This window comes from Phaenicophaeus curvirostris, chromosome 9 (assembly GCF_032191515.1).
Source record: "Phaenicophaeus curvirostris isolate KB17595 chromosome 9, BPBGC_Pcur_1.0, whole genome shotgun sequence".
NCBI lineage: Eukaryota > Metazoa > Chordata > Aves > Cuculiformes > Cuculidae > Phaenicophaeus > Phaenicophaeus curvirostris.
The window spans coordinates 28,900,042-28,914,034 of record NC_091400.1 but is presented as its reverse complement, the minus strand read 5'-3'; the positions used below and the strand labels follow the sequence as shown (position 1 = coordinate 28,914,034).

At 38.4% G+C, this 13,993-nt stretch overlaps 1 protein-coding gene across 1 annotated transcript in view; it reads left to right on the top strand.

The window, feature by feature from the left end:
- Window positions 1-13,993, top strand: part of ADAM12 (ADAM metallopeptidase domain 12) — a 183,633-nt gene that overhangs the window by 89,987 nt on the left and 79,653 nt on the right. Inside the window, exon 4 of the mRNA XM_069864168.1 lies at window positions 11,031-11,109. Coding sequence (XP_069720269.1) covers window positions 11,031-11,109 — 79 coding nt within the window. The remainder of the gene's footprint in view (window positions 1-11,030; window positions 11,110-13,993) is intronic.

The window sequence follows — 13,993 nt, the reverse complement described above, 5'->3', positions numbered from 1 at the left end:
GTGAATGATGTAGCTCCCAATGCAGAGGAAGTGAAGTTAGCTCAGAAGTCTCCTAATGGGATGTACAGCACTAAGGAACTTCCAATATATCACTTAAATCTTAGCTCAGGAAGGATGGCTCTCCAGTATCCTGTTGAATAGTTTCTCAAAAGACTCATTTCTTCACTGTGGTCATCTCCAAAATTAGTAACACCTGCACAAAATAAAGCAATACACAGCCAAGTTTTCCCTACTCGTTTCTGCAGTAGTAGTATACATACGCTTTATTTAAGTGTGAATAATTCTGTGTGGTGTAAGATGATGGGGCATCAGGTGCATTTACTTCGTTTAGGTACCAAGTAAAGATATGTATGACAAACATTTTCTGCAGGGATTTTGTGGAACAAGTGCCTTAGAAAAGACTGACTTTCAGAGGATGGTTACCTAGTGTCTGAAACTGTGTATCTGAAAAATCCATTCACTTTGAAGACTATTTTATGTTTGTGCAAATACATATAGTGCTCCAAAGTACATTATATATATGTATGTGTGTGTGTGTCTGCACATATAATTTCTGCATGTTTGCCTCATGTCTGTGTATATTAATAGTTTGTTTATAGTCCTGTGGTGCTTTATCTTCTGGCAGAAAAGTCTACATTAATTCCTAAAACCCTGAGCAACAATAGAATTACTTTGCAGTGTTAGGAGAGGAAAACATTACAATAAGAGTGAAGCATACTTTTAATTATCTGTAGTCATTCAGATGAAATCTATAATGAGCTTGATAAATGCTGATGCTCTAGGTATCAATTTTTCAAATGGATGTAGAATCAAAAATATCTGGAAAGGCATTGTTAGCTTAGACTACACAATATTTTTCAGTCATGGTTAGTAGGAATAATTAAAATGACTGATGTAAGATAAGTGTCATATCTCTGTCAGCAACTAAATGTTAAATGTTATTATAAACTAATTACTTCCTTGAATTGAAAAGAAAATTATAGTTTTGTGTCTTAACTGCTAAAAGGCAGTGCCTGATCCTTCTCTCTCCCAAGCTGTCCACCAGCATATCTTCAGTGCAACGAGATGCCCTCAAAGTGAGTGAGAAGCAAGTTTGGACCCTTGAGATAGAAAGAAGTTGGAATCTGTTTCTGACATTAGTCAATTCCTGAATAAGTAAAATCAGAAGCAGCTGATGCACTGGGGTTTTTCTATGTGTTTCTGACCCTAGGCTTGCTGCTGAAGTGGGGAGGAGGGATCCTCATGCCCAAGCTCCACTCTCTGTCCTTCTTTCTCACGGCTGTCTGCTGCATCTCTTCCATGCTCATAGTCTCCAGTAAGCCAGCTTACCTGGCTATAACCATGGACATTTATTCTTGAATTAATGTGTTTGATTGGTTCATAAAGGGTTCTGACACATGGCAGAGTTGAGGAATTGGATACAGTAGAAGTGTGCAGCAGAGAGAGAAATGAAAAAAACCCCACTAAAAAGCTGCTTTTACCCTTACCCCATGTCCTGATTTCACTGGAAATTTTTCCTTTCCTGCCTGGAAAAGGTGAACATGGGGCCTGACCTTACAAACAGAGATGATGATCTGTGTTTTCTCTATTAGAAGTCCCACTGAAGTCACATCTTGTGAAGTTGGTCACTTGATGCCCTGGTAACTGCCAGCCTCATATGTGTTTTGATACTCACAGATCTGAGTTTTGTTTAAGAAAATGACTTATGTTGGGGGTTGGAGTCTGTCTTGCTTATTAAGAAAAATGTTTCTCCTTTTTAACAGTGTGATAATAAACTTAGGCATGTAAGAGGTGATGAGAGGAGGGCTATGGAGAAATAATATGGGGAGAAGGAGGTGGAATGGAAAGATGATGAAGAATGGCTAAGATAAAAAGCAGGAAAGGTAGGAAAGTAATTAATGGATAAGAAAGAAGAAAGGAAGGAGAAATATTTTAACTCAATTCTTTCTCTTAGATGCCTCCACTCTATAAACCTTCTTATTGCTTGGTACATCAGGCCTATGTTTTTGTTCTGCAAACACTCAAATCGCCTCATCCTAATTTCAAGCCATATGTTGAATGTGAATTAATTGGAAATGAGCCGTCATCCTGTGAGAGTATTGTGTAGTGTTGCCTGAAAAATCACTCCAGGCTTTCCCGAGTCACCTGAAGTGCCATCTGCCAACAGCTGATGTGGTGTTTGTAATGTTCCTCCCTGCTGCTGGGGCTGTGGCAGTCAGTAGGGCAGGAGCAGCCCACTGTCTTCAAGCCTGAGCAGTAGAGGGTGTGCTCCTTTCAGAAGTGGTTTACAAGACATTTGTGCAAGGAATGATGCTTCTAGCAGAGCCAGAGAGTGATTGTATTTTTATTGGATCAGAGTAGTATTAACAGGAGTCCATGATCTCATGCAGCTTTGTTTGCTGCGACAGGAACAATGCTTACACACTTGAAAACCACGCGAGCATTCACAGTCAGCCTCCTAACAAAAGTGTACAGGTTACTGAGACAGGGGGTATCTTACTGGCTGCTTTTCTGTCCCAGTGAGATTGTGCTAGGCACCAAAGTCAAAGCCTTATCCATCGACTGCCATGGGTGCAGACTTCCGAACACACCAAGCTGTAATTGCTGCCATTAGCCTTAACACGTTGCCTGAAATCTGCAGCTGCAGTCTTGTGTTATTACATTAATTGATCTTCATGGAAGTCATTGCTCTAGCTGGAAAGGAAGAGTGTCAAGGGAGAACAAGAAAGCCCTTGCGAGCTCTTGCTTAATCTCAGTCTCCACTCCACATTTGTCCCTGGCTCATAAAGGCTTTGAAAGCAGAGGGGGAGCAGTATTTTGGAAAAATGTAGCATGCTTGTCCTCTTTATGTGTTATTTCCCTAATATTGGTCATTGCTGGAGACAGAATATAGGACTACTTTTAAATAAGCATGTGTTCTCAGGTTTTTAGGCTTGGGATTTGAACACAAATTTTGTAAAAATATTCTAACACTACTCTTCCCTCTTCATCCAGAATTTTAAAAGGCAAAGGAGCGAGAGTGAGGCGTAGGGCAAAATGAAGGTATGTCTTTAGAAGTCAGTAGTGTTCTGCAAGTGAATGATGAGTAGAGCCTGCTTAGAGCAAAGGGCTCAATGTTATTGCAAGGAAAAAATTGTGGCTTTAGTTAAATAAAAATGCTACTTTATGTTTCAACAAACTGGCATAAATGGCAAGACAACTTCATTTAAAATAAAAATGCAAATGCAAACCTACAGGCACACACTGAAAATCAAGAATAAGATTCAGAGACGATGTAATTCTTGGTTAGAGTCTAAGAATAAACCTGGGCTGGGTGACTTTTTGTTAATCTAAGACCCTGGCTTTCTAAAATGTTACAGATGCTTGCATGTAACCCCCACAGCACTATTTACATTTTGTTAGTTGTTATATTTTAATAACTTCTGGTTTTTTCATTGGAATTGCTTAAATTTCTGTGTTTATAAATTTTCCAAATTAGGACTAGTTTTAGCAGAAATTTTAAATTGAATTCTGTTGTAGTCTGAAAATGCTCAGTTTAAAGCATAGTCAGACAATTTGCCCAATGATGCCTGTTCAGCAGCATAATTTTACTCAGCTACAAATGACATATTTAACTGAATGAAACATTTTAAATAGAATTTGACAGCTTTCCAGTAAATCCCCAGATGTACTACTTAATGAAAATCCACCATCCTACAAGTGTCATAGGGACTATAAAGAATTTGTTTTATGAAAGACGGTACTGTGATGTTAGAATGCAATGCCTTAAAATATTATGTCTGCCAGTTGTGAAATATGTACTTCTTAGCTTCTGAAACATCTCAATGTTTTCTAGTGAGTCTTTTGAGCCATGTTTTTATGGTACTGTCTGTGTTGCCTGCATCTGTAAACGTAATTGTCTTCTGCATGCAAGATCAGAATGCTGAAAAAGCCCTTAGATTATCTTGTACAAATTTTAGTGGAAGCATTTAAGCGGAAACCACAGTGTTGTCATGTGAGGAACAGATTCATGAACAGGGAGCTAGAAGTTCCAGAGCCACGTCATGTTAGTCTTTAGCCTAGTCAAAGCCAATTCAGAATACTGAGTTGTATAAATTTGTCTGGGTTCAGCCTGCAGCGTAGCAGCTCACATTACTTTTGATCTTTGCCATAGATACTTCAGAGGAGCAGTAGTTCAATGGTTACTTCCAGCATAATGCATTAACTTTTGGCACGTTGCTTCAGGGTTTCACAGACACTTCCATTATTTTATGTTAAAAAGTAGTTAATGTATCTCACAGAGTAAAGCATCTTTAAATTAGTCAGCCTACACAGTTTGCCTAAATGCACAGAATTATATTTTTTCATGTAAAATCATTTAGCCAGTAAGTGCTGTCATCTCTTTGTAGCTGATGACAGTCTGTGGCCAGTATTATTCTGGAGCCTTTACTGACCATGTTTGCTTTTCATGGCATACTCCCCAGCTGAGCCAATAATGTAATTTCTATTATTCTGCTGCATGGGGAAGTTGAAGGAGGTAATATAAAATATTCCTCACACCCTTGTTCTTCTAGGGCAACTGTGTGACAGAGATGCTGAAATACACCACTCTGGTATATTGCAGTTGGCCGGTGAAAAACAAAAGTAAAACAACTTTAAAGTTAATACGGTCAGGTTGCTGGGAAAACATCTTTAACTTTGGCTTTTGGTATGTGTGAGATGAGCAGTTTTAGTCAAAGCTCAGCAAAGTAAATGGTGCAATTCCCTCTTAAGTCAGAGAACTTCTGCTGATAAGTTTTGTTACGTTTCCAATCTCTCTTGCAAAGACAGAGCGAACCTTGCTGGTATTCCTCTCATTGCTCCACACATGCCATGTGGATTGCTTCTTCCTTTAATGACCATCTGAGGTGCAGGGTACCTAATGCTGTCCCATTATGACTTCCCTGAGGGTTTTTGGCCAAGGTTAAACCATGCCAGGGAAAGAACTTGGTTTTGCTCATCCACATTGTTAGAAAACATCTTGTTTATCTTCTTCCAAAGGAGAACATGCTTTCACTGCAACACTGGTTAGCAGTATTCTCTTCATTAACTTTTGGAATTAGAATGATGAAATAAATGCTACAGTTTCTCAAGTAAATGTTTGCTGTAAACATTGCAATGAGTGATGGAAACAGAGTGTGCATGGAGAGCCTGGAACAGCATGGGAGGCCTCTGCTGTTCTTAATTTCATTTCAGTCTTTTTCTATTGAAGTTTGGGGAGGTGACGTTTATGGTTTATTTTCCAAGCAGTCAAGAACAAGAGAGCTCTCAATCACTCAGTGATTGCCGGCTAGGGAGGTGGTTTTCTTCCTTGGTTGCTCAGATTTGTTTGCTTAGATTGTTCTTTTCTATACACTGCAACCACACGTAGTGATGAGTTCTGAAGACAAGATCCTTGTAGGCCTTAAAAGCCATGCTGGTCCACCTTGTCTCTCTGTCCTCAGCATACCAGAGAGCAACTGTCGATGAGAGTACCTGTGCTTCAACATACTGTCCAGGGATAACTCAGAGTGTGGCTCTTGCTTTTTATGTTGTGGCATCTGTTTATGAAAATTTGCCCACTTGTGACAGGCACTGTTCAACTTGTGCAAGGGGATGGGAGTGGGATTTTAACACAGAGTCCAGTAGACACAGGATTATGTGAATTTCTACATCAAAAGAACTGGGTAGAAGTAGAGAGACATATTTTTCAAATGTAGTGTATGATGTACTCAAATTGTCTATCTACAGGCCATGTGAAACAAGCCAAAGGCTACTAGCATAGAGTTAATATTGCAACTTTGGATGCTTGGTTGATTTCTTAGCCATTATAGTTTTATTTTGCTCTTTTCCTCAGAATTGTTGAGCTAATTAAGCTCTGTGAATTTCAATCTCTCAGGTTCTTCATTTATGACATTGCAGTCCCTCTATGGCAGCACGCTGGAGCGTAGCAGATAGGATATTATGAAGTGGAGACATTCAATGGGAAAATGTCCAAAAGCATTTCAAATCACTTAAGATAATTAAACAAGGGGAAAGAATGTGGCATGGTTAAAGAATATGTGGTGCTTTTGTGAATAGAATGATGTTAAGTGCCTGTGCATGAGAAACTCATTACCCATGCTTCCCTCATTCATTATACTGTAGTGAGGAAGAAGAACTGAAAAACGCTTCACCTTTGTGTGTATCAGGAGGTACCTGCACTGCAACCACCACTGCAGAACCAGCAGGCTTGACAGACTTGTTTATTCCTCTAGATATACCCGTGAAGAGATGCAGCAATTGAAGAAATAACAACTAATTCCACTGTAAAGGTCAAAATAACCTGAATAGAAATGCTTAAGGATTAATGGAGTACACTGATGTCAGTAGGCAGAGATTTAGATGACATTCTTTCTAACTGCCTACATGCCAGCCTGTTTCATTCTCCTCACCTCCCCGATTTGTAGACAAGGTTTAAAATGCATAGCTGAAGGGCTTTTAATAAGAAATTTTTTAACAGACTGAAGCAGTGCTTCAATGGGGAAGAAAACATGTACTTTATCTTGGAAGGAGGAGAAAGAGTAACAAGTATCAGCAAAGGTCAGATGTCTGTCTGAGTTGCAGGCAGCGTATCTGAGGAGAAGGGAAGCACCACAGTCAGATTTGAATCAGCTCTGCACTACCAGCGGCTTATTATGATCAATGCTCCCACAGAGTAGGTAGAGCAGATGGCTGTCATCATTTCAGAAGTCACGGATGTATTTAATGTTCTTCCTGAAACACCAGTTCTTAAAGTAATGTTACTATACTAAGATGTTAATCAAAACAAAAGGTAAGCAGAAAAGCCAACTTAAGAGCACAGAAAGTGTATGTTCCTCTCTGAAGCTCAATAGGTTCACAACACCTTTTCTGTATCATTAAAAACAACTGTGTGAAGCCTCCTAACCAAACAGTGCTTTGCTGTGATGTTGGTCCCCAGAACAGATATGTCCATGCGTGGTCATATTTTAAGCAAGATATAAGCTGAAGATTAGTGGCTGCATTTCCAAACCTTTCCTCGTGATAAGGAGTTGAGAAACAAAAATCAGATCATATGTGTCAGTACTGTGAGCATGGTCCTTCTGAGGTGTGTAACCAGTGTGCCACACACCACCCAGGACTTTGAAGAAACTTGTGCCACAAACCATCCAGACGTCGTATTGTTAGCCTTTAAACCAGTGCTGTTGAATCTTGGCTGCTGGGCATCACTGCAGTCTCACAAAACAGCTTTGAGAGACTTGAAGATCCATTTTAATGGATAACAATGTCAGTGTCTTCTCCCTTATTTCTGTGTTGCAGGGGGATGACCTGGAACAGGGAGATGACCAAAGAAGTTTATTCTAAAAGGCAGATTGGAAAGGAAGCCTATGTCCTGAGAGAAAGATATTTGATCTTTAGGCCCTTGTCTACTTGTTTCTCCTAAATCAGCAAGGGAAACCCTGGTGTCTGTTCCTAGTGTGATAATACTTCATTTTTTCTCTTTTCACTAGCATGAAAAGTACACAGCTCTTACCATTTTTTTATATCCTGATGTGCTATACTTGGCATGTGGATGGTTAAGGGAGAATTTAATAGTAATGTGCACCTATCTGAATGATACATGTACCAAGAAAGAGAAGCAATTGGTTCAGCTAATGAAAGTAGTGTGACTAGGAAAAACTGGAGAAGGCTGCATATCAGGAAATGCATCATGACAGTAACATCTGTTGGAGTGCAAAGTAATCTCTCTTTGAAAGTGGTGGGATCAGCATTGCTTCTGACATTTAAGGCTCGATGAGACAGAACCTAGTTTGATCTACAGCATACTTGGCTTCCAGGGAGGCTGTGTATATGATCCACTTGATTGTCTCTATTTCTAACTTCTGCGACTCTCTCTTTCTGACTCTCCCTGGCTGATGAAATATCATTATAACCTTTTGAAATAATATATTGGTGCCTGGAGAGCAGAGAGTGATTTTCTCGTTTGCAAGTGAGAGGCGATGTGTTAAATTACTATATCTCCCATTAAATGGATTAAGTAAAAAGTTCGATGTGTTTAAAACAGAACATTTCCCCCCTCCCACAAGCTGCCTAAGACTCCACATTGTAGAGGGCTGAGAAACTGAGGGTTAGAAGTTTAAATACTGTTCGTCATAGTCCCTGAAGCTTACACTAGTGGAAGCTACTTGACACCTGAAAATGTTTCAGCAAATCTAACAGGTGAGCTTCCTGCCGATTTGCAGAGGATGAGGAAGGCTCTGCTGTGCCTCTCATATATCAGGAGGGATAAAACTTGTCCTTCTGGACCGTTGAAGCTTCTACTTGTTAATCTGCCTCTGACAAATATGAAAAAATCCATGGTGCTAGCAAACACAGTGACTAAGTACCTAATCTAGCTCAAGAAATGCACTTTTACATCTCCAGAGAAAAAATGAGAAAGTTGTGGTGTTGGTTCGACTGATTTTTTTTTCACTCATATCCAGCTGTTGATGCATTTGCTTCTGCCTCCTCATGCAGTGCAAAAAAAGTGATAATAATCTGGTACTGCTGAGTATTGTAGCTGACAACGTTTGAAACTCCAGACATGATGATGAATTGCACTATGATATATTAATGTTATTTTGATCTCTGCTCTTCCACAATTACATTGATCCAATTAGGTTAAGTAGCTTGGCATCTAAGTTAATTTACTTTTGTCTATTAATCTCCTTTACAGTGGATTAAAAGTAGAAATATAAATCAATCTATTACGTTGCATATCTCTGGGGGGCAGGGGAGTAATTAAATTACCTAATAGATATGTTTGTTGAAGTCATTGTTGGTATGTTAAACATTATTGCCATAATTGGAAAGTGAAGTGGTGCACACTCAGTTGTGGAATTTGAATGCTTGTTGCACTTAGTTTTCATAACCTTTCAAGAAATGCCTTTACATGACTTTCTGTCCCTGGATACTCATGCTGTGTACTTGCTCAGCTACACAGCTTTTAAGATATTAGACCTTTTAGAAGTGGGGATAACAGCTTCGTTCTCTGCCAGAAATTGTTGGACTCCCTGGTGAGGTGTCTTGTAGAGGTCCCCAGCCTCTACAGTGTGAAGAAAACCTTCCCTCTGGCTTGCTCTCAAACTCATACTAGCACCATACATGACAGGAAAACAGATGCCTCAGCAATGATATCTTAGTTACTAGCCTGAAAGAGTGTTAATGCAGACTCCTGAAAAATATTCTCCATTTCTTAAATACGTCCTTCAGTGATTTAAAATCCTACTTTGGCTTCTACATTAGGGCATACTTTTTATTTTATTAGGCTAGTCCAATATTGGGACTCCATCATCTCAGTGCTCTTGCCCTTCTTTTACCACTCACATTGAGAATTTTTATTTTCAGACGTTGTTTTCATCAAGGTAGATAGCAAATTTTCATCCTGATGAAACATGCCTGATTGGTAGGGAGACTGATGACAGCTACAGCAGGGATTTGTTTACCCACTATATTCCTCACTTTAGTGAGCTGAACTGTCCATGAAAGATTCAAATGAAAATGAAATGTTGATGTAAGGGAATGAGATCCAGTGGTGGCTGGAAATGCAACCCAGTTAAGCTGGATACAAAGGGCAGTGGTTTACATTGAGCTTAATTAACTGCTAGAGACCTATCAGGCTTGTGATAGCTTCTTCATCATGAGAGATCTAGATGAGAGTTCTATACAGTAAGAAAATGCATCTGCTTCCATCATAGTCATCGTACCAGAAGATTAATTCAATTCAAGTCAAATGACCTATGTAACACAACAGGTCAGATTGCTGATCACAGCGCTCTCTTCTGGTATTAAAATCTATGAATCTATGAAATATTTTCTAAATCTGTGCTTCAGGGTAGAATGAACAGAAGCAGAAAGGTCACCTTTATCATTACTCCTGTCAAACACTTCAGAAATAGCAGAGCAAAAAGCAAGTATATTGCTCAATCACTTTGCCCTTATACCACATCTGTTACCCTATCCCCTGCCTCTGTTTTGTCCCATTAAATAAAAACTGTTCCAATATCCTATGTGAAATTACGCTTCCAAAAAAGTACATAGCAGAACTCTGTTTGCTTCAACAGTGATGGGATATTACCTTTTGCCTTTACAAAGATAATGAATGCCTGCTAAGCACAGAACTTAGCAGTGTTGTTATATAAATAATACTGATAATTAAGAAAGCATCTGCTCTTTGTGATAATGAGACAGTAGGAAACATAAACACAGCACAACATGTTTCAGGTAGTCAGATGCTGTTCTCCCTGTTCCGTGAGTTTACTACAAAGAGAAGTTTTCATAGTTGTCACACACATGCCCCTCTCTGGAGATTTCTGGAAAGTGATAATTGCAAGTCAAAATTTTTTATATCATTGCCAAAGGCTGGAAGGGAACTGTGGAGAGAATGAGAACAACATGTCTCATCACAGACATGGCCTTTTACCATCTCCTAATACATCATTTCAAGTCATTAGATTTCATTTGTTAATATTCTTTTCAGATTATCAGAATAAATCCAGTGCTCTAACTTCTGTAATGATGGAGTCTCAATGGAAGAAGTTAGTTTCATTTACTGAGAGCTAAACCAGTCTTTGGGTGGTCACTTGTTGATGAATACAACACATAATATGGTAAAATAAGTAGCATGGGGAAAATGTTTTCCCTTTCCACAAACTACCATTACTTAACAAAACTCCAAATGTCTAGATTTCAGATATAATGTGAAATGTGTTGAAAATTAGAAGAAAGACTAAATACTGAGATGGGCTGGCATTCAGTCCACCTTTGGAAGTGAAAGCAGTCTGGAAACTTGTATTATTTTCACAGTTAACAAAGGAAGTCTTCATGTGCTGTAGCTTCAGTATTTGTAGTTCTATTTTTCCTTATTTTGCACACAGCCCCGGTAGTCATTGTGTCCTTAATACTTGGCTATGATCACTGTCTCAAACAGAACCACTAAAGGACAAAGTCAAGGTGATGTGGACTTAAAATTACGTCTGCTTTATTTTTTGCAGGGGACTGTTAGCCAGCAGCTTCACAGAAACACATTATTTGAAAGACGGCACTGATGTGGTTCTCACACGCAATTACACGGTAAGGTTGGCGTTTCATGGGTAGATGATACTTCATCGTTAAAACCCAAAGTGGTCTCTGCCAGGATCTGAGCCATGGGATGAAATGATATGTGATCATTTTTATTGTTGCCTTCAGTACCTTTTTGCCTGCTGTGATCCTACACATGATTTTTTTAGAGAGAGACTTTAAAGGCGAGCTGTGGGGTTTTAACCAAGTGACTTTCAAAATCTGTATGATTTATTCAACTTCTTGGAAATACACCCATTACAGTTTTATAATAAATGCAGCCGTTGTTGATCAATTATGGAGGAAAGTGCTGGTTCAGTTAGGAAGAAAGCCTTAAGTATCTGATTTCCGTAGTGTAGAAGCTCAGAGGTTTTGAGGGCTTGAGTGTCTTTCCACACTGGGGAATACATGGCTGGGGTTTGGGAGAGGGGGTTCATTGCCTGGGTTTATTTTTTTAAACCAGGCTGTAAGATTGTTAAGGATGTGCTTTTATACATATGTGTGTGCTTGTGTGTATGTTTATGTATGTGTGTTTATATATATAAAAATATGGCAAATATAATCCTTGTTAAATCAGTAGCTAAAAACTGGATTTATCCAGAAAAAAAATGATTTTAGGGTAGTATTTTTTTTGTTCTCTGACAATATCAGAGCCCTTGTTAGGAAAAATGCAGCAAGCTATTTTAATTACAAAGTTTATCTTTTATCTACGTAAGGCCTATAAAATATTTGATATGTCACGTTACTTATTTATTAACACTGTCAGAAGAGGCTTCGTGCTTTGTTTTTCCATACATAATGGACTTTGTGAAAGGCCTTATTTATATACATAACATTTTTCTTACTTCTGAAAGAGCATCTTCCTTATAGCCCCAGACTTCCCAAGTAAAGCAATCATTTTGAAATTGCTTTCAGTGTTTTCTTTTTTACTGGATGCTCATATCTTCTTCAAAATCAGCTTAATAGAAAACAGTCGTTTGTTTTAGAAATAGAAAGGCTGTATAGACTTCTTTAGGAAGTAAAAAGAAAGAAATGAAGCACACAACTCTCTGACAGATTAACTTACATTAACATTAATATGTGTGCAGGTAATGATAGCTAGTTTTTCCCTTATTAAAAAAGAAATAATCTGTTTTCACAATGGGGGTAAGTCAGAGTGCATATTACTGCCTAAAATATTTTTTTCAAAGATCAGTGAATTCATTATTTATTAAATGCAGCAATATGGTTTTAAAATGATAAGTCTCTGTGATTTTGTTTTTATATCTCTTCTTCACTGAAGACATCAATATAGTCTGTGGTTGAAACCAAATCCAATTTCCTATTGAAAAATTGCTTAGTCAAATTCAGTTTGAAGGTCAGACCAAGTCAGATTTGTGAAGCTGTCATTTGAGGTTTCTCTAGCACACTAGTCAGTGTCCATGTTATTTTTCTAATTTATAGCGCTTGAAAAATTTGTGGTTGTCAAAAGCTGGTATTTGTTAAATGATCTTGAGTAAGGGTAGAATACAGTTGTAAGTAAGACAAATCAGCCATGGTAATTATTTGATTTTAGGGGTCATCCATTTTATATACTAGTTTACAGGAATAAAAAGATTTGATAGGAATAAAAAAATCCTGCACTTCAGTGGAGTGGCTGAGCTAGAAATCAATTTTCTACCAGTCCATTGCAGGCCATGGTCTGGTAAGTTTGCATTTTTGGTATTGAACTTTGGCATCTTATAGCTTGTGAATATCAGAGAAGTTGTGAAATGGGCCACAACGAGGAGCTCAAAGTTAATAAAATAACAGGTTGTGTGTGGAGATGGAAAGAAATCAGGAGCTTTGCCCTAATTCACTCTTTGATAAAGACTGCTAGACTGCAGCAGCAGCCCATGTGGGATGAGATATCAGCTTCCCCTCCACATTTCACTGAGGACTGTGCTTAACACTGGTGGTGCTAAACCCCAAAGACTGGCTTCTTAAGAGTTCTGAACTGCACCTCTGCTTTATGCTTACTTTAAATGACTAGAATAAACCTACCTTCTTTTTGATTTTAGACACTGTCAGAGTCATTGTATGAGAATCAATGCTGAGATGGGGGCGTTGTTTTTCCTTCTGTCATATCAAGTGGATGCATGTAAATTATAAGATTAAAATAAAGTGTAATAGTACACTCAGACTGAAAACTTTTATGTCCATATAAATTTTAACTGAAGCAATCTTCCCCAAAAAATCCAGTCTATGACTTCCTCGCTTCTATTGTGGCTTTATTCTTGCTAATGTGTTACTCAGTCTTTATGAGTACTGATGATAAAAATACTGGAGAGTAAAACACTATTACCCTGTTTCTGTCATTTCTTTGAATGAGAAAAGCTATTGAGATTTGTATTTAGAAAGTCAGATATTGCTGTTCTGTGGTTAGTTGTTCACATTGGAAAAACAAACACTCAAAAATATTTTTCATGGTATAATCTTATTTGCAGAAAATTTGTACCTGCATTATTCCATCTTGCCCATCATTTTCGTGACTATTGCTTTCTCTAACAAAATCAAGGTGGTCTGTAGGAGTCTGCTATGTGAGGCTTTGTAAGTAAAAACCATGCCCCAAAACTGAAAAGGTCAATTAATGCAGCTAGATGGATGTGAATGAACAGAGCAATAAAAAGGCACAGTGAGATGACTGTCTGTTTGGAGCATGAGTGATAACTTTCCTTTGCACTAATAAGATAGGAACCTTTTACAACAGCGTTTTCAGTTTCCAGGTGGCATTTAGAGGAGCCATGAGGAAAGAAATGCTGGACGTGACACAATCATTGCTTTCCAGCCAGTTACATAATTAGGAATGTGCTATAACCTTTAGTCAACAATAAAATTAACCTGGATTCCAGACAGATATGTGTATGTGCTGAAAAAG